Source organism: Convolutriloba macropyga, chromosome 4 (genome assembly GCF_964194025.1).
Source record: "Convolutriloba macropyga chromosome 4, txConMacr16.3, whole genome shotgun sequence".
In the NCBI taxonomy this organism is placed as follows: domain Eukaryota; kingdom Metazoa; phylum Xenacoelomorpha; order Acoela; family Convolutidae; genus Convolutriloba; species Convolutriloba macropyga.
The window spans coordinates 37,284,340-37,304,543 of NC_134471.1; the positions used below are offsets into that span (position 1 = coordinate 37,284,340).

Below are 20,204 nucleotides of genomic sequence, written 5' to 3' on the forward strand. Positions count from 1 at the left end.
TTTTTAAAAGCTGCTGCAGATGTGACATATCTTCAAGGTTGGTTGAAAAAGTTTGGAACTAACTTATTTTTTTTTACTGATGAACACAAAAACCATGTACATATAATGACTCTATTTTCCTAAAACTTACGTTTTATCACCAATGACTGCTACTTCAACAGTTCAAAAACAGTCAGCCGGGGTGCCAATATTGCGTGACGTAAGTTGGTCTGGTGCCCCGCGGTGTACACATCAAGTTTGTGTGGTACACATGGTGTTCGACTCAAATCGATCTGGCACCACCCCCTTATGCGGCTCAGGTTGGTCTGGCACCCCCAGTGCGCGACTCATTTCGTTCTGGCACCCCCAAGTGCGCGACGCAAGTTGGTCTAGAAACCCCAGTGCGGAAGTTACATCTGTTTGATCAGAGCCGATTTTGATCTGGATGGTCTGATTAGACCTGGCTTCCGTCGCGCACTTGATCCTGGTTAGCATTTTGTTTAACCGGAACCTGCTAATGAGCAAGTGGGTGATGGATATGTGAACTCTGCTCAAGAGATCTATGACAAACCCATGGGACAGCAAAACCCTGGTCAATTATCTCCCCCAAATTCCTCCCATTTGGAATAACGTTGACGGGTTTGAGGGCGGCGGCGGAGTAGGATGTTTGAAAGGAGGTGTGCAAGGGGGTGTTTGGGATAAATGATGAACGAGTGAGAAGTAAAATTGATAAGCGGCTAGATGATGTAATATTGGGCAAATTATGGGGTGCATTTTGAGGAATTGTAGCTTGCACTTATCTTACATGATAGTTGAGTTCCTCGATTGCATTTCAAATCTGCGATCGGGAGAAAAACTTGACCCGGGGATGGAGAAAAAGAAGTGGAGGGCGGCAAAGAGAGTCTACGATATTACAAAATTGGCCATATTGTGACAGCTGCTCTCATCGTTTTCTTTCTGGTATGCTCAAGTTTGAAATTTTAAATTATGAGAGACGTCATTTTCCAAACTTATTAATGAGATCATGACAAATCATGACATGCAATGACCTCCACCAAAAGATCATATTAGGTTAATTATTGTCTCGGTATTTTAGTCCCAGTCTTCAAAGGTAATAGGCATCGAAGGTGGTTAAGGTAAAATGCATTACTACGTCAAAATTGTTTCTGTTAAAGTTTTCAGGGGCTAAAATTTTTCAGCAGAAAATTTTGAACTGATGATAATGCTATATGTTTTTTTTTTAAAAATTGGCAGTTTTCTAAACCCATTTTGATAAAAAGTTTAGTCAGTATTCAATAATCAAGGCAAAATATTCCAAATGTGATATAAAATTCACAAAAACTTTCGACTCGTAAATATTCAAACACGTAATTTTTTTTTCAAAAGTTCATCTTTAATGGTGGCACTGTTTAGATTACATAAGCAAGTAAGACTTCACTTTAAAAACATTTAGATATAAAACAACCTAAAAATGAAATCTAGAACGACATAGTTAAAAAAACAAAAAAATAAGGGAAACAGGAAACCTTCTGAATCTTATGAAAGAAATTCGCTGAACTGGGATGAGTTTTAAAAAACTAAAAACTTCAAAGCAATTACCTTACGTGTCAGTGCGTTGAAATATACTGAAATCCGTTGAGCCTCTAAAAAATGCGCTGAAACCCACTGATTTTTCCACAATTTCAGCTCTCTTTTATAATATTCTCTTAATGCCTGGGTCTTGAATTCTGTTTTTAGTCATCGCTCAGTACATTGGGCTGGGTTTTTTGCAGTTTTTTTTACTGATTATGCGCTCATTTTTGAGCAAATTTTCTGATCTTAATAAAATATGTTATTCGACATCATCGTATTTTTCTTTAATATCATTGCTTTAAAATACATATCGCCTTCACCAACGGTAGCCAATGATACCACAGCCCGGCATCGTTCATTTACTTTTGATGTTTAATTGGGGATTGGAAACTGAGCCAACTTTCCCGATTTTAGTTAAATATAATTTCGGCGCTAGTGAAAATGGAAGACGTACCAAAATATAGAAATTTTATTGCTGGCCAATCACAATTGAGAAAATGAGAATAATGTTTTCTGATTGGCTGATTTCTCAAAAAATTTTCCATGTTTTAAAAAAGGATATGAAGGTTAACGTAAAATTGCTCAGAAATAGCGATAAACTGAAATAGGAAAAGTGTTTTTTGTTTCGCGGGAAACTGGTCTCACGTTTGGTTGTGATAGATTCATATCAAGTCCCACGGGCCGCTGAGGCATGACCATGGCCAGCGAGGCATGGCCAGATGCGGTGAAAATATAATCTAGAAATAGGCTCTGTCAAATTTAAGCTAATTGAGCGCATAACGGTACAATGTTTTGAATTTCTCAACCAATCACATTTGTTGAAAATTCTACATTTTGGTATGCCTATTTGTTAATACGTCACCATAATTTCAGCTTCTTTTTATAATACTATTCGTGCTGCTTGGGATAATGTCAAGGAGAATATCAGAAGTCGAGTCAGCGAACAAGGAATGAATCAGCGAAGACGCCTAAATCACCTCCAATAAAAAATTCATAACTATTATGATCCAGATATGATCTTTTTGCATAAACACATGACACATTGGCTTGGTCATCAGAGAATAAGAGAGGAAGAGAATACTTTTTTAATAGGGTGTTCACGATAACTAATGATGAACAAAGTATGCGAGGCGATATATTAAAGAACATTTGTTATATGGTAAATGAGCTGAAGCGTTGACATTGAAGATAGCAATTTTGGCCCTAACAATTTTCAAGGACTTTTAGCTCTAACATTACGCGACGAAGCATTCAGTTGTTGACGTGCTAATCAGACATAAATGAATTGTAGCCTAGTTTTTAATAGCTGCAAAATCCTCCCGCATTCTAAACGGAAAATATGAAAATCAATAGCAAATTTAGCACCTACCGATGACATGGCCCCTCTGATAGTTTTGGCTTTTAATTTGGATGTTAATTGTTTTGGATTGTTGTTAATGCTATTCGAAAAGTTACTTTTAAGTTATTAGTTCACAAGAACCCAATGCACAAATGAGGTAAAAGTGTACGTTTTGCGTGCTCTAATGTTATGTTTTGTGGAAAAAAATCAAAATCGGAACGGGTTGAAACCGCAGTTTACGGTCACATATTTTTTGAGTGCTATATGTTGCTCTATTTTGGGTTTCTGACGCATTTAGCAAGCACATACTAGGAAACTATTATAATTCAGAAAAGAAGTTTAGTATGAACAAAGTAAAATGAAATTTATGTTCAGGTCATTAACATGTGGTGCTTCTGACTGAATTGGGGTTTCTATTTAACATTCCGGGGTAGGATAGTATAAAAAAACAACCAAAAATTATAAGTAAACAAAAGTAGTATAGTTTTAATATACCTGAGCAACTAGTATGTGACTTGTTTTTTACATTTTCACAATTAGTTTTTCTGTTGAAAAGGGAACATATCGCTTGAAAACAGAGAGATGGTATAAGATTTTGTAATTGTAATGTTTTTTTTTCAACGATGCTGTCCGAAAAAAATTCTCAATAAACGTTTCTAGCAAAGCAGTAGATAATTTTTGTATACCTACAATTTGCGGCATGGTTATCCTCCCAACTGTTCCACATCAAGGTTTTCATTCCAGTAAAACGTTTTTCGTCAAAAGGCCCACAAAAATTTTTATTGTAAAAAATTCAGAAGTTGTAAATCAAAAACTGTTAAAATTTGAAAACGTAGTTAAAGATTTTCTAACTTTTCTTATTTGAGAAAAACAAGGGTTAAAACGTTTTTTGCGTTCTCTACTTAGCGCACGCAGCATCAAAGATATGTTGTAGAAAGTAAACGTTCGTAAATGATTGGGCAGAAAGTAAGTGTATGCGGGCTTCAGTGTGTGCTTGTATGTGTGCTTAGTGTGTTCTCGTGAAGTCTTCCAAAGAATTCGGTATTGAAAATTTTTTCCCTATTATTTGCATTTTTCAAGTCTGTGTGAAAATCAATCTATGAAATTAGAGATTTCCTTTTCTGCTCCGGAAACTCAACAATGTGAGACGAATGGTAATATTAAAAGAAGATTATGTCAACTGACTGTCACTGTCACTTGTTGGCAGCTCTTAGCGTGCACATCAAAGGCCGAGGACATAGAACTTGATACATTAAATTGTTTATTGTGCATAAGTTCAGCTGTCAGGGTTGATATTGTTTTCCAACTGCGATACATCAATTAATTTACGAAATTTTGGTAAAATTCATGTGTTGGTTATGAGAATGACCCTTGCAGAGCCCATACTTTCATTATTTGCTCCGATTTACTTTAGTGGGGGGACTAAATGCTCAATTGGTTGTATTTCGTTCTGTCAATTGCGGCCCACCGATATATTTATTGTACACAATTGTGAGGGGTATCATTAGAAAGCTGGTTAAGCGTCGAATGTCAAACTGAACAGATTTTTCTGAAGAGCAACGAAGGTATAAAATTTTTTGAACCTTAGTCTATTAATTTGTTACTTTTTTTCTAAAAAGTTTTGCTTAAATTGTGACCAAATTTGCGTAAAATAATATACAATTATTAACGATAGTCTTATTAGTTTCTCGTTTAAAGATTAAAAACAAATGATTCAAATGTTGGATCCGACTCTGGCTAGAAATTTGGCTAAAATTGAAGCTCAGCATTTCTTTCATTTTTTCATGAAAGTTGTCACCAAATATGCTTATTTGGTCTACTTTGTCAAAACGGATCGGTAGCGCAATCAAAAACAGCTGAGTCAATCTTTTTTTTACTAAAGTTAGGGCTATTTTAAACTGCGGTTTCTACGATATGCTTCTGGATCTAACAAATTGTCGGCTTTTTTCTAATTTAAATCGATATGTTTCAAAAAATATCATTACGTTTGTTAACAGCCGCGCAGTGATAGAAAGAGTAGTTCTGATTACATCGTTGGTTTTTGCAAGAAAACGGAATTGGGCTGGTTTTCGACTCTCTCCTTTTAAATTTTTGTGAACTTCTTTTCATCCGAATTACGGATCAATCTATTTTCATTTAGAGGTTCAATTGAAAACAATTCCTTATATGCTCAAATTAGGCTCAATAAAAAAACATAATGTTTTCTGAATAAAAATCGTTGTTTATATGGCATAGACGAAATGTTTTTGTAAACTTTCGATGAACTCTCGAGAATTGCCAACTTTTTTGCGTATTTTGTAGTGTTCTGACCAAAAATAATTATTCAAAGGTCTAGTACGGAGCTATTTATGGAGCTATTTGTGAACCTAATTAATGCATTCAGTTGATACCTAATGGTTTTTTTTCTGAAATTAATAGATAATTATCCATAAAAACTCATTTTTACAGATTGATATTTTTTGTCAAAACAGCTATTTCGCTTTTATTTGGAACATTTCTTTTTTAATAACTAGTCTCCATGAAGAAGGACAGGCATCGAGACTAGTTATGGTTTAATTGAGGAGTTTTATAATCAAAGGTTTTTTGGATTGAAATCGTGTGGAATTGCTAATTACAAGCCAGATTGATTTTAAACGACAGTTCAATTATTAAGAAAGTGAAGTTACGTGCAGATGAATGCCCATGAACTTCCACTCTAATATCAGTGAGAAGTTAAAGATTTTAAGGTTTCAAGTTTGTTCACGTAAAATTGTTTATGGAATATTGAATAATGCCTGTTTCAGTTGTCGTATGGTTATTTTCACAAATGAAAGGTCGTTGTTAGTTAGTAAATAATCTGTATAACATTTTTTAGTTGTAATTTTATGACTTTAAAAAGATTTTGGCTGTATTTTGCCACGTTTTAATTCATTTTTGTCGCATTGTCGCCTATTCTCTGCAAGTAGGTTTCTGTGTATTAAAGCTCTATCAATTTAAAAAAATTGGTTTTAAGGCTACGGTTTTGCCAGCGTTCAATTTCGTTGATGTTTTTTGAAAACTTTTCCCTTTTTATAGGCTCTTTTTTGCTGTTTTTTCAGATTATCGCATTAATGAAACAATAGTGGGATATTACAAATCACATTATCGGCTTTGTGAGAAGCAGTTTTTTCTTACATTTAACGTTTTTTGTGAACAGATGTTGCTTTTAAATATTTTGCCTCCACTTTCTTGCAAACTGTAACGATTTTTTTAAAAAAAGTTTGCCAACATTGTTTTTTTTTGTATTCAGATGACATTCCGGATATGGAGAGGTCTTAAAGGTTTTTCTAATAAAGTATTTAATTGTAGCTAGCTAAAAACTTCAGTTGACAGATAATGGTTTTGATGACTATTAAATTCAATTTTCTTTAAAGTTTAAGCTTTTATCTTCGCCCTTTTTTGTTTTTTATTGTCTACTGGTCAATGATTCTCAATTAATTCAGGTCCCATATCTTATGCGATAATATGAAAGTTTTTTTAGTTTAGATTTTATCAATTGCTATTTTGACGTCTTCCTTATCATTATTATTATTTAAAACGTACTTATTGAAAATTGGTCGCAATTAAAGCTTCCTGTTTTTATTTGATTTAGTTGTTCGCCTTGTCTTTTAGTCTCGTTCATGGCAGGAATCATCATTCTTCTAATAAAGCATTATTTAGTTTGTTTAGTTGTGTGTGTGTGTGTGTAAAGCAATTTTTTGAAACGATACACCAAATATTTTTGAATGGTTTTTTTGTTTTTTGAAAAGTTTCTATCTGTTCCTCATTTGGTAGTTAAATGAGTCAATAATGTGGTTGATTGTGGTTAAAACATTGTGTGCGAACGCAGATAACCGAGTCTCTTTTTTCATAAAAATTGCCACCAATGTACTTCAAACCCTAATAACTATGTATGACTAATTTGTTAAGACCAAATGTGACATTTTTGCGGTTTTATTGTACTTTTTACATAAAATGAGTAAACAATTGAGTAAGAAATTCAGTTCAGTGCTCTCTATCAATTTATTCATTTTGAATCTCCATTATTAATACATAATTAACTGTTTCGATCATAAAACAGGATCACTTACACTGACTTCAATTTTATATTAAAACAAGAAAAAAAATGAAAAGATGAATTTTGTAGATGATTAAACCACCGCCAAAAACCAGAGAATTACTATTCCCCGTAAAACATCTGAACAGAAGTCGCAACCAAATAAGAGCAACCAAAAGTCTAGAATGAGTGTTTCATTACATAAAATGGTGGATGTATTAACTTCTCCATTAACTTGTGTAAAGTGCCTTGTTTTTGTTGATTTTGTACCACTTGTTAACGTCATAAAATTTTGAGAGTCATGTAGAAGGGGAATGAGTTGTCACTTTTGATGTCATGAAACCAAACAAGTAAACCAGAAAAATTAAACTTGAAATTATGGAAAAAAAGAAAGGACAGGCAACGTCGTGATCATATTGGCGCCTCGATGAATTCCGGCAACAACTGCAGCAAGTTTACCTCAAGGAGATGAAACAACAAGGAAGTGGTCCTTCATCAATGTGTAGTAGGAGTTATGTTACTGAATGCTACACCGGTCGGTAACGGATCAATTTTTTTTGGTCAACGTCAACTCTGGGAGTTCAAAACTTTAAAAATAACAGTCTGGAAGTAGTCAAATTATTTGCTCATATTCAAGGTCGGGAAGAAGCATAATTTTGAGAGATGAAAGCGTATGAGTCGGTTTTTACGATGAATTGATAAAATGAGCTTTGGGGACACTTAAGTTTGTATTGGGTTAAAAAAGGAACGGACACATAGCCAAGTCTAATATTGGGTTAAGGAACAATATGCCAAATTAAAAACTTTTTTCCAGGACAAAAATTTGGGAAAAAAAAGGGTACAAAAAAGTCTTATTGGTGACATAAATATGTAGTTGTTGTTTTTTTTAAAAAATGAATAAGTCGGTTCCTGTGAAGTTTTTCAAACACAATACCAAGAGGAGCGTGATGTGTGTTTTGGAATCAGCCGTGCACCACACTCCCTCCTCCCAGCTGCCATCGCCAGCTCCAGTAGGCGCCTCTTAATGATTTCATTGACACTTGGACGTGTCAGTACTCCATCTGCCGTGCGCCAACGCTCTCCCTCACCCAGCTGCCGTCGCCAGCTCCAGTAGGCGCCTCCTCTTCACTTCATTGACACTTGGACGTGTCAGTGCTATATCTGCAGTGTGCCAGAGCACTAACTTACCTCAGCTGCCATCGCCAGCTCCTGTAGGTTTCTCTTCCTGACTCCATTGATACTTGGACGTGTCAGTACTCTAACGGCAGTGCGCCAACCCACTCCCTCCCCCCGCTACCATCGCCAGCTCCAGTAGGCGTCTCCTACTGACCTAATTGACACTTCGACGTGTCAGTGCTCCACATTCAGAGCGCCAACGCACTCCCTTACCACAACTGCCATCACCAGCTCCAGTAGGCGCCTCTTACTGACTTCATTAACACTTGGACATGTCAGTGACCCAACTGCAAAGCGCCAACGCACTCCCTCACATCAGCTGCCATCGCCAGCTCGAGTAGGCACCTCTACTGACCTAATTGACATTTGCACCTGTTAGTGCTCCATCTGCAGTGCGCCAAAGCAATCCCTCCCCCCAGCTGCCGTCGCCAGCTCCAGTAGGCGACTCCTCTTCACTTCATTGACACTTGGACGTGTCAGTGCTATTTCTGCATTGCGCCAAAGCATTAACTTACACCAGCTGCCAGCCCAGCTCCAGTAGGCACCTCCTACTGACCTAACTGACACTTGCACGTGTCAGTGCTCCATCTGCAGTGCGCCAACGCAATCCCTCACCCCAGCTGCCAACGCCAGCTCCAGTAGGCCCCTCTTAATGATTTAATTGACACTTGGACGTGTCAGTACTCCATCTGCCGTGCGCCAACGCTCTCCCTCCCCCAGCTGCCATCGCCAGCTCCAGTAGGCGCCTCCTCTTCACTTCATTGACTCTTGGACGTGTCAGTGCCGTAACTGCAGTGTGCCAAAGCACTAAATTACATCAGCTGCCATCGCCAGCTCCAGTAGATTTCACCTTAATGACTTCATTGATAATTGGACGTGCCAGTACTCCAACCGCAGTGCGCCAACGCACTCCCTCCCCCAGCTGCCATCGACAGCTCCAGTAGGCGCCTCATCTTCACTTCATTGACCCTTGGACGTGTCAGTGCTATAGCTGCAGTGAGCCAAAGCACTAAATTACATCAGCTGCCATCGCCAGCTCCAGTAGATTTCCCCTTCCTGACATCATTGATAATTCGACGTGCCAGTACTCCAACCGCAGTGCGCCAAACCACTCCCTCCCCCCGCTACCATCGCCAGCTCCAGTAGGCGTCTCCTACTGACCTAATTCACACTCTGACGTGTCAGTGCTCCATATTCAGAGCGCCAACTCACTCCCTTACCACAACTGCCATCGCCAGCTCCAGTAGGCGCCTCTTACTGACTTCATTAACACTTGGACATGTCAGTGCCCCAACTGCAATGCGCCAACGCACTCCCTTACATCAGCTGCCATCGCCAGCTCGAGTAGGCGTCTCTTACTGACTTCATTAACAGTTGGACATGTCAGTGCTCTACTGCAATGCGCTAACGCACTACTTCACATCAGCTGCCAGCCCAGCTCCAGTAGGCACCTACTACTGACCTAACTGACACTTGCACGTGTCAGTGCTCCATCTGCAGTGCGCCAACGCAATCCCTCACCCCAGCTGCCAACGCCAGCTCCAGTAGGCCCCTCTTAATGATTTAATTGGCACTTGGACGTGTCAGTACTCCATCTGCCGTGCGCCAACGCTCTCCCTCCCCCAGCTGCCATCGCCAGCTCCAGTAGGCGCCTCCTCTTCACTTCATTGACACTTGGACGTGTCAGTGCTATTACTGCTGTGTGCCAAAGCACTAAATTACATCAGCTGCCATCGCCAGCTCCAGTAGATTTCCCCTTCCTGACTTCATTGATAATTGGACGTGCCAGTACTCCAACCGCAGTGCGCCAACGCACTCCCTCCCCCCGCTATCATCTCCAGCTCCAGTAGGCGCCTCCTACTGACCTAATTGACACTTCGACGTGTCAGTGCTCCATATTCAGCGCGCCAACGCACTCCCTCACCACAACTGCCTTCGCCAGCTCCAGTAGGCGCCTCTTAATGATTTAATTAACACTTGGACATGCCAGTGCTCCAACTGCAATGCGCCAACGCACTTCATCACATCAACTGCCATCGCCAGCTCGAGTAGGAACCTCCTACTGACCTAATTTACACTTGCACGTCACATCTCCAGCTGCAGTGCGCCAACGCAATCCCTCACCCAAGCTGCCAACGCCAGCTCCAGTAGGCCCCTCTTAATGATTTAATTGACACTTGGACGTGTCAGTACTCCATCTGCCGTGCGCCAACGCTCTCCCTCCCCCCAGCTGCCATCGCCAGCTCCAGTAGGCGCCTCCTCTTCAATTCATTGACACTTGGACGTGTCAGTGCTATTACTGCAGTGTGCCAAAGCACTAAATTACATCAGCTGCCATCGCCAGCTCCATGAGGTTTCCCCTTACTGACTTCATTGATAATTGGACGTGTCAGTACTCCAACCGCAGTGCGCCAACGCACTCCCTCCCCCAGCAGCCATCGCCAGCTCCAGTAGGCGCCTCCTCTTCACTTTATTGACTCTTGGACGTGTCAGTGCTGTAACTGCAGTGTGCCAAAGCACTAAATTACATCAGCTGCCATCGCCAGCTTCATTAGGTTTCCCCTTACTGACTTCATTGATAATTGGACGTGTCGGTACTCAAACCGCAGTGCTACAACGCACTCCCTCCCCCAGCTGCCATCGCCAGCTCCAGTAGGCGCCTCCTCTTCACTTCATTGACTCTTGGACGTGTCAGTGCTGTAACTGCAGTGTGCCAAAGCACTAAATTTCATCAGCTGCCATCGCCAGCTCTATTAGGTTTCCCCTTACTGACTTCACTGATAATTGAACGTGTCAGTACTCCAACCGCAGTGCGCCAACGCACTCCCCACTATCATCGCCAGCTCCAGTAGGCGCCTCTTACTGACTTTATTAACACTTGGACTTGCCAGTGCTCCAATTGCAACGCGCCAACTCACTTCCTCACATCAGCTGCCATCGCCAGCTCGAGTAGGCACCTCTACTGACCTAATTGACATTTGCACCTGTTAGTGCTCCATCTGCAGTGCGCCAACGCAATCCCTCCCCCCAGCTGCCATCGCCAGCTCCAGTAGGCGACTCCTCTTCACTTCATTGACCCTTGGACGTGTCAGTGCTATAACTGCAGTGTGCCAAAGCACTAAATTACATCAGCTGCCATCGCCAGCTCCAGTAGGTTTCCCCTTACTGACCTCATTGATAATTGGACGTGTCAGTACTCCAACTGCAGTGCGCCAACGCACTCATTCCCCCAGCTGCCATCGCCAGCTCCAGTAGGCGCCACCTCTTCACTTCATTGACCCTTGGACGTGTCAGTGCTGTAGCTGCAGTGTGCCAAAGCACTAAATTACATCAGCTGCCATCGCCAGCTCCATTAGGTTTCCCGTTACTGACTTCATTGATAATTGGACGTGTCAGTACTCCAACCGCAGTGCGCCAACGCACTCCCCACTATCATCGCCAGCTCCAGTAGGCGCCTCCTACTGACCTAATTGACACTTCGACGTGTCAGTGCTCTAAATTCAGCGCGCCAACGCACTCCCTCACCACAACTGCGTTCGCCAGCTCCAGTAGGCGCCTCTTACTGACTTTATTAACACTTGGACATGCCAGTGCTCCAATTGCAATGCGCCAACGCACTTCCTCACATCAGCTGCCATCGCCAGCTCGAGTAGGCATCTCTTACTCACCTAATTTACACTTGCACGTCACATCTCCATCTGCAGTGCGCCAACGCAATCCCTCCCCCCAGCTGCCATAGCCAGCTCCAGTAGGTGCCTCCTCTTCACTTCATTGACCCTTGGACGTGTCAGTGCTGTAACTGCAGTGGGCCAAAGCACTAAATTACATCAGCTGCCGTCGCCAGCTCCAGTACGTTTCCCCTTACTGATTTCATTGATAATTGGACGTGTCAGTACGCCAACCGCAGTGCTCCAACGCACTCATTCCCCCAGCTGCCATCGCCAGCTCGAGTAGGCACCTCTACTGACCTAATTGACATTTGCACCTGTTAGTGCTCCATCTGCAGTGCGCCAACGCAATCCCTCCCCCCAGCTGCCATCGCCAGCTCCAGTAGGCGACTCCTCTTCACTTCATTGACCCTTGGACGTGTCAGTGCTATAACTGCAGTGTGCCAAAGCACTAAATTACATCAGCTGCCATCGCCAGCTCCAGTAGGTTTCCCCTTACTGACCTCATTGATAATTGGACGTGTCAGTACTCCAACTGCAGTGCGCCAACGCACTCATTCCCCCAGCTGCCATCGCCTGCTCCAGTAGGCGCCACCTCTTCACTTCATTGACCCTTGGACGTGTCAGTGCTGTAGCTGCAGTGTGCCAAAGCACTAAATTACATCAGCTGCCATCGCCAGCTCCATTAGGTTTCCCGTTACTGACTTCATTGATAATTGGACGTGTCAGTACTCCAACCGCAGTGCGCCAACGCACTCCCCACTATCATCGCCAGCTCCAGTAGGCGCCTCCTACTGACCTAATTGACACTTCGACGTGTCAGTGCTCTAAATTCAGCGCGCCAACGCACTCCCTCACCACAACTGCGTTCGCCAGCTCCAGTAGGCGCCTCTTACTGACTTTATTAACACTTGGACATGCCAGTGCTCCAATTGCAATGCGCCAACGCACTTCCTCACATCAGCTGCCATCGCCAGCTCGAGTAGGCATCTCTTACTCACCTAATTTACACTTGCACGTCACATCTCCATCTGCAGTGCGCCAACGCAATCCCTCCCCCCAGCTGCCATAGCCAGCTCCAGTAGGTGCCTCCTCTTCACTTCATTGACCCTTGGACGTGTCAGTGCTGTAACTGCAGTGGGCCAAAGCACTAAATTACATCAGCTGCCGTCGCCAGCTCCAGTACGTTTCCCCTTACTGACCTCATTGATAATTGGACGTGTCAGTACGCCAACCGCAGTGCTCCAACGCACTCCCTCCCCCCGCTATCATCGCCAGCTCCAGTAGGCGCCTCCTACTGACCTAATTGACACTTCGACGTGTCAGTGCTCCATATTCAGCGCGCCAACGCACTCCCTCACCACAACTTCCTTCGCCAGCTCCAGTAGGCGCCTCTTTCTGACTTTATTAACAATTGGACATGCCAGTGCTCCAACTGCAATGCGCCTACGCACTTCCTCACATCAGCTGCCATCACCAGCTCCAGTGGGTGCCTCCTACTGACCTAATTGACACTTCGACGTGTCAGTGCTCCATCTGCAGTGCGACAACGCAATCCCTCACCAGAGCTGCTATCGCCAGCTCCAGTAGGCGCCTCTTACTGGATTCATGTGTCAGTACTCCATTTGCCGTGCGCCAATGCTCATCCTCCCCCAGCTGCCATTGCCAGCTCCAGTAGGTGCCTCCTCTTCACTTCATTGACACTTGAACGTGTCAGTGCTATGTCCGCAGTGCGCCAACGCACACCCTCCCTCAGCTGCCATCAACAGCTCCAGTAGGCGCCTCCTACAGACCTTTTTGACACTTCGACGTGTCAGTGCTCCATATTCATTGCACCAACGCACTCCCTCACCCCAGCTGCCATCGATAGCTCCGTCAGGCTCCACCTACTGACCTAATTGACACTTCGACGTGTCTGTACTCCATCTGCCGTGCGCCAACGCTGTCTCTCCCACCAGCTGCTATCGCCAGCTCCAGCTGTAGCCTAACTTGAAAATGGTCCATTTTTGGACCATTTTCAAGTTTGGCTACAGAAAAGCATTACCCAAATTCAAGTGCCCATTTTCCAGCTAAATTCGTCGTACCCAAATTCCATTTTTGTGATGCCCAAATTCCAGTTCCCAAAATGAGACCAAACTTGAGTTTGGCCCGATGTCCACTTTCATATCTAGTCATATGACTAGTATGAATAGAATAAAAAGTGGGTATGATTGGTTTTGTGTCGCGGCCAATTGATTGTTCTAACTTAAAACACTTCACTTTTAACTGAAATGCATAAATCAGCTCCAGAAAACCAATATCTCGTTGCAAAATATTAAAACTTTTGTTGCGTGGTAATAAATTTTTTGGTGGCAATACAAAAAAAAAATCCTCCAAGCTTTAAACAAATCAAAGGAACTTGCAACACAAATATCACTTTTTTATCCTATTATGATACCATTCTTCTGCAAAGAGTCAGTACTCCAACTGCAGTGCGCCAACGCATTCCCTCCCCCAGCTGACATCGCCAGCTCCAGTAGGCGCCTCCAACTGACCTTTTTGACATTTCGACGTGTCAGTGCTCCATATTCATTGCGCCAACAAACTCCCTCAACACAGCTGCCATCGCCACCTCTAGTAGGCGCCGCTTACTGACTTCATTATTACTTCGATATGTCAATGCTCCAACTGCAGTGCGCCAACGCACTCACTCACCACATCTGCGTTCGCCAGCACCAGTAGGCGCCTCTTACTGACTTTATTAACACTTGGACATGCCAGTGCTCCAATTGCAATGCGCCAACGCACTTCCTCACATCAGCTGCCATCGCCAGCTCGAGTAGGCACCTCTTACTGACCTAATTTACACTTGCACGTCACATCTCCATCTGCAGTGCGCCAACGCAATCCCTCCCCCCAGCTGCCATAGCCAGCTCCAGTAGGTGCCTCCTCTTCACTTCATTGACCCTTGGACGTGTCAGTGCTGTAACTGCAGTGTGCCAAAGCACTAAATTACATCAGCTGCCGTCGCCAGCTCCAGTACGTTTCCCCTTACAGACCTCATTGATAATTGGACGTGTCAGTACGCCAACCGCAGTGCTCCAACGCACTCCCTCCCCCCGCTATCATCGCCAGCTCCAGTAGGCGCCTCCTACTGACCTAATTGACACTTCGACGTGTCAGTGCTCCATATTCAGCGCGCCAAGCACTCCCTCACCGCAACTGCCATCGCCAGCTCTAGTAGGCGCCTCTTAATGATTTAATTAACACTTGGACATGCCAGTGCTCCAACTGCAAGGCGCCAACGCACTTCCTCATATCAGCTGCCATCGCCAGCTCGAATAGGCGCCTCCTTCTGACCTATTTGACACTTCGACGTGTCAGTGCTCCATATTCAGCGCGCCAACGCACTCCCTCACCACAACTTCCTTCGCCAGCTCCAGTAGGCGCCTCTTTCTGACTTTATTAACAATTGGACATGCCAGTGCTCCAACTGCAATGCGCCTACGCACTTCCTCACATCAGCTGCCATCGCCAGCTCCAGTGGGTGCCTCCTACTGACCTAATTGACACTTCGACGTGTCAGTGCTCCATCTGCAGTGCGACAACGCAATCCCTCACCAGAGCTGCTATCGCCAACTCCAGTAGGCGCCTCTTACTGGCTTCATGTGTCAGTACTCCATTTGCCGTGCGCCAATGCTCAGCCTCCCCCAGCTGCCATTGCCAGCTCCAGTTGGTGCCTCCTCTTCACTTCGTTGACAATTGAACGTGTCAGTGCTATGTCCGCAGTGCGCCAACGCACACCCTCCCTCAGCTGCCATCAACAGCTCCAGTAGGCGCCTCCTACTGACCTTTTTGACACTTCGACGTGTCAGTGCTCCATATTCATTGCACCAACGCACTCCCTCACCCCAGCTGCCATCGCCAGCTCCAGTAGGCGCTTCTCACTGATTTCATTAACATTTGAACGTGTCAGTGCTCCAACTGCAGTGCGCCAACGCACTCCCTCATATCAGCTGCCACCCCAGCTCCAGTAGGCACCTCCTACTGACCTAAATGAATGACACTTGCGGGTGTCAGTGCTCCATTTGCAGTGCCACGACGCAATCCCTCTCACAGCTGCCATTGCCAGCTCCAGCTGGCGCCTCCTACTGACCTAATTATCACTTCGAAGAGTCTGTATTCCAACCGCAGTGCGCCAACGCACTCCCTCTCCCAGCTGCCATCGACAGCTCCAGTGGGCTCCACCTGCTGACCTAATTGACACTTCGACGTGTCTGTACACCAACCGCAGTGCGCCAACGCACTTCCTCCCCCAGCTGCCATCGATAGCTCCGGTAGGCTCCACCTACTGACCTAATTGACACTTCGACGTGTCTGTACTCCATCTGCCGTGCGCCAACGCTGTCTCTCCCACCAGCTGCTATCGCCAGCTCCAGCTGTAGCCTAACTTGAAAATGGTCCATTTTTGGACCATTTTCAAGTTTGGCTACAGAAAAGCATTACCCAAATTCAAGTGCCCATTTTCTAGCTAAATTCGTCGTACCCAAATTCCATTTTTGTGATGCCCAAATTCCAGTTCCCAAAACGAGACCAAACTTGAGTTTGGCCCGATGTCCACTTTCATATCTAGTCATATGACTAGTATGAATAGAATAAAAAGTGGGTATGATTGGTTTTGTGTCGCGGCCAATTGATTGTTCTAACTTAAAACACTTCACTTTTAACTGAAATGCATAAATCAGCTCCAGAAAACCAATATCTCGTTGTAAAATATTAAAACTTTTGTTGCGTGATAATAAGTTTTTTGGTGGCAATACAAATAAAATCCTCCAAGCTTTAAACAAATCAAAGGAACTTGCAACACAAATATCACTTTTTTATCCTATTATGATACCATTCTTCTGCAAAGAGTCAGTACTCCAACTGCAGTGCGCCAACGCATTCCCTCCCCCAGCTGACATCGCCAGCTCCAGTAGGCGCCTCCAACTGTCCTTTTTGACATTTCGACGTGTCAGTGCTCCATATTCATTGCGCCAACAAACTCCCTCAACACAGCTGCCATCGCCACCTCTAGTAGGCGCCTCTTACTGACTTCATTAACACTTGGACACGTCAGTGCTCCAACTGCAGCGCGCCAACGCACTCCCTCACATCAGCTGCCATCGCCAGCTCCGGTAGGCCCTTCCTACTGAACTAATTGACACTTCGATGTGTCAGTGCTCCATATTCAGTGCGCGAACGCACTCTCTCAACCCAGCTGCCATCGCCAGCTCTAGTAGGCGCCTCTTACTGACTTCATTAACACTTGGACACGTCAGTGCTCCAACTGCAGCGCTCCAACGCACTCCCTCACATCAGCTGCCATCGCCAGCTCCGGTAGGCTCCACCTACTGACCTAATTGACACTTCGACGTGTCTGTACTCCATCTGCCGTGCGCCAACGCTGTCTCTCCCACCAGCTGCTATCGCCAGCTCCAGCTGTAGCCTAACTTGAAAATGGTCCATTTTTGGACCATTTTCAGGTTTGGTTACAGAAAAGCATTACCCAAATTCAAGTGCCCATTTTCAAGCTAAATTCGTCGTACCCAAATTCCATTTTTGTGATGCCCAAATTCCAGTTCCCAAAATGAGACCAAACTTGAGTTTGGCCCGATGTCCACTTTCATATCTAGTCATATGACTAGTATGAATAGAATAAAAAGTGGGTATGATTGGTTTTGTGTCGCGGCCAATTGATTGTTCTAACTTAAAACACTTCACTTTTAACTGAAATGCATAAATCAGCTCCAGAAAACCAATATCTCGTTGTAAAATATTAAAACTTTTGTTGCGTGATAATAAGTTTTTTGGTGGCAATACAAATAAAATCCTCCAAGCTTTAAACAAATCAAAGGAACTTGCAACACAAATATCTTTTTTTTATCCCATTATGATACCATTCTTCTGCAAAGAGTCAGTACTCCAACTGCAGTGCGCCAACGCATTCCCTCCCCCAGCTGACATCGCCAGCTCCAGTAGGCGCCTCCAATTGACCTTTTTGACATTTCGACGTGCCAGTGCTCCATATTCATTGCGCCAACAAACTCCCTCAACACAGCTGCCATCGCCAGCTCTAGTAGGCGCCTCTTACTGACTTCATTATTACTTCGACATGTCAGTGCTCCAACTGCAGTGCGCCAACGCACTCACTCACATCAGCTGCCGTCGCCAGCTCCTGTAGGCCCTTCCTACTGAACTAATTGACACTTCGACGTGTCAGTGCTCCGTATTCAGTGCGCGAACGCACTCCCTCAACCCAGCTGCCATCGCCAGCTCTAGTAGGCGCCTCTTACTGACTTCATTAACACTTGGATACGTCAGTGCTCCAACTGCAGCGCGCCAACGCACTCCCTCACATCAGCTGCCATCGCCAGCTCCAGTAAGCAACTCCCACTGACCTAATTGACATTTGCATATGTCAGTGCTCCATCTGCAGTGCGCCAAGGCACTCCTTCACATCAGCTGCCATCGCCAGCTCCAGTAGGCACCTTTTACTGACCTAATTGAGATTTGCACGTGTCAGTACTCCATCTGCCGTGCGCCAACGCTCTCCCTCCCCCCAGCTGCCATCGCCAGCTCCAGTAGGCACCTCCTCTTTTTTCATTGACACTTGGATGTGTCAGTGCTATATGTGCAGTGTGCCAACGCAATCCCTCACCCCAGTTGTAATCGCCAGCTACAGTAGGCACCTCCTACTGACCTAATTGACAATTGCATATGTCAGTGCTCCATCTGCAGTGCGCCAAGGCACTCCTTCACATCAGCTGACATCGCCAGCTCCAGTAGGCACCTTTTACTGACCTAATTGAGACTTGCACGTGTCAGTACTCCATCTGCCGTGCGCCAACGATCTCCCTCCCCCAGCTGCCATCATCAGCTCCTGTAGGCACCTCTTCTTTACTTCATTGACACTTGGACGTGTCAATGCTATATCTGCAGTGTGCCAAAGCACTCCCTTATTTAAGCTTCGATCGTCAGCTCCAGTAGGTTTCTCTTACTGACTTCATTGACACTTGGACGTGTCAGTACTCCATCTGCCGTGCAACAACGCTCTCCCTCAACCCAGCTGCCAACGCCGGCTCCAGTAGGTGCCTTTTACTGACTTCAATAACACTCGGACATGTCAGTGCTCCAACTGCAGCGCGGCAACGTACTCCCTCACCCCAGCTGCCATCGCCGGCTCCAGTAGGCACCTCCTACTGACCTAATTGACATTCTCATTTTTCAGTACTCCATCTGCAGTGCGCCAAGGCACTCCTTCACATCAGCTGCCATCGCCAGCTCCAGTAAGCACCTCCTCTTTACTTCATTGACACTTGGACGTGTCAGTGCTATATCTGCAGTGTGCCAAAGCACTCCCTTAAATGAGCTGCCATCGCCAGCTCCAGTAGGTTTCTCTTACTGACTTCATTGAGACTTGCACGTGTCAGTATTCCATCTGCCGTGCGCCAACACTCTCCCTGCCCACAGCTGCCATCGCCAGCTCCAGTAGGCACCTCCTCTTTACTTCATTGACACTTGGACGTGTCAGTGCTATATCTGCAGTGTGCAAAAGCACTCCTTTAAATGAGCTGCCATCGCCAGCTCCAGTAGGTTTCTCTTACTGACTTCATTGACACTTGGACGTTTCAGTACTTCATCTACCGTGCACCAACGCTCTCCCTCCCCCAGCTGCCGTCGCCAGCTCCAGCAGGCGCCTCCTCTTCAGTTCACTGACACTTGGACGTGTCAGTGCTATATCTGCAGTGTGCCAAAGCACTGCCTTCAATCAGCTGCCATCGCCAGCTCCAGTAGGCTTTTCTAACTCACTTCATAGATACTTGGTTGTGTCAGTACTCCAACTGCAGTGCACCAACGCAATCCTTCCCCCAGTTGCCATCGCCAGCTCCAGTAAGCGCCTCCTACTGACCTAATTGATAATTTGACGTTTCAGTGCTCCATTTGCAGCGCACCAACGCACTCCCTCACATCAGCTGCCACGCCAGCTCCAATAGGCACCTCCTAATGACCTAAATGACACTTGTAGTTGTCAGTGCTCCATATGCAGTGCGCCAACGGAACCCCTCACCCCAGTTGTAATCGCCAGCTACAGTAGGCACTTCCTACTGACCTAACTGATATTTGCATATGTCAGTGCTCCATCTGCAGTGCGCCAAGGCACTCCTTCACATCAGCTGCCATCGCCAGCTCCAGTAGGCCCCTCTTAATGATTTAATTGGCAGTTGCACGTGTCAGTACTCCATCTGCCGTGCACCAACGCTCTCTCTCCCCCAGCTGCCATCGCCAGCTCCAGTAGGCACCTCCTCGTTACTTCATTGACACTTGGACGTGTCAGTGCTACATCTGCAGTGTGCCAAAGCACTCCCTTATATGAGCTGCTATCGCCAGCTCCAGT

General features: G+C 45.0%; 1 protein-coding gene across 2 annotated transcripts in view; it reads left to right on the forward strand.

The window, feature by feature from the left end:
* The window catches only part of LOC142338419 (uncharacterized), a 138,529-nt gene that overhangs the window by 644 nt on the left and 117,681 nt on the right, over nt 1-20,204 (forward strand). Inside the window, exon 2 of one of the 2 annotated variants that reach the window (XM_075388174.1) lies at nt 2,425-2,497. In XM_075388174.1, the coding sequence (XP_075244289.1) occupies nt 2,425-2,497 (73 nt within the window). The remainder of the gene's footprint in view (nt 1-2,424; nt 2,498-20,204) is intronic. The other variant, XM_075388176.1, reaches the window with a different exon arrangement.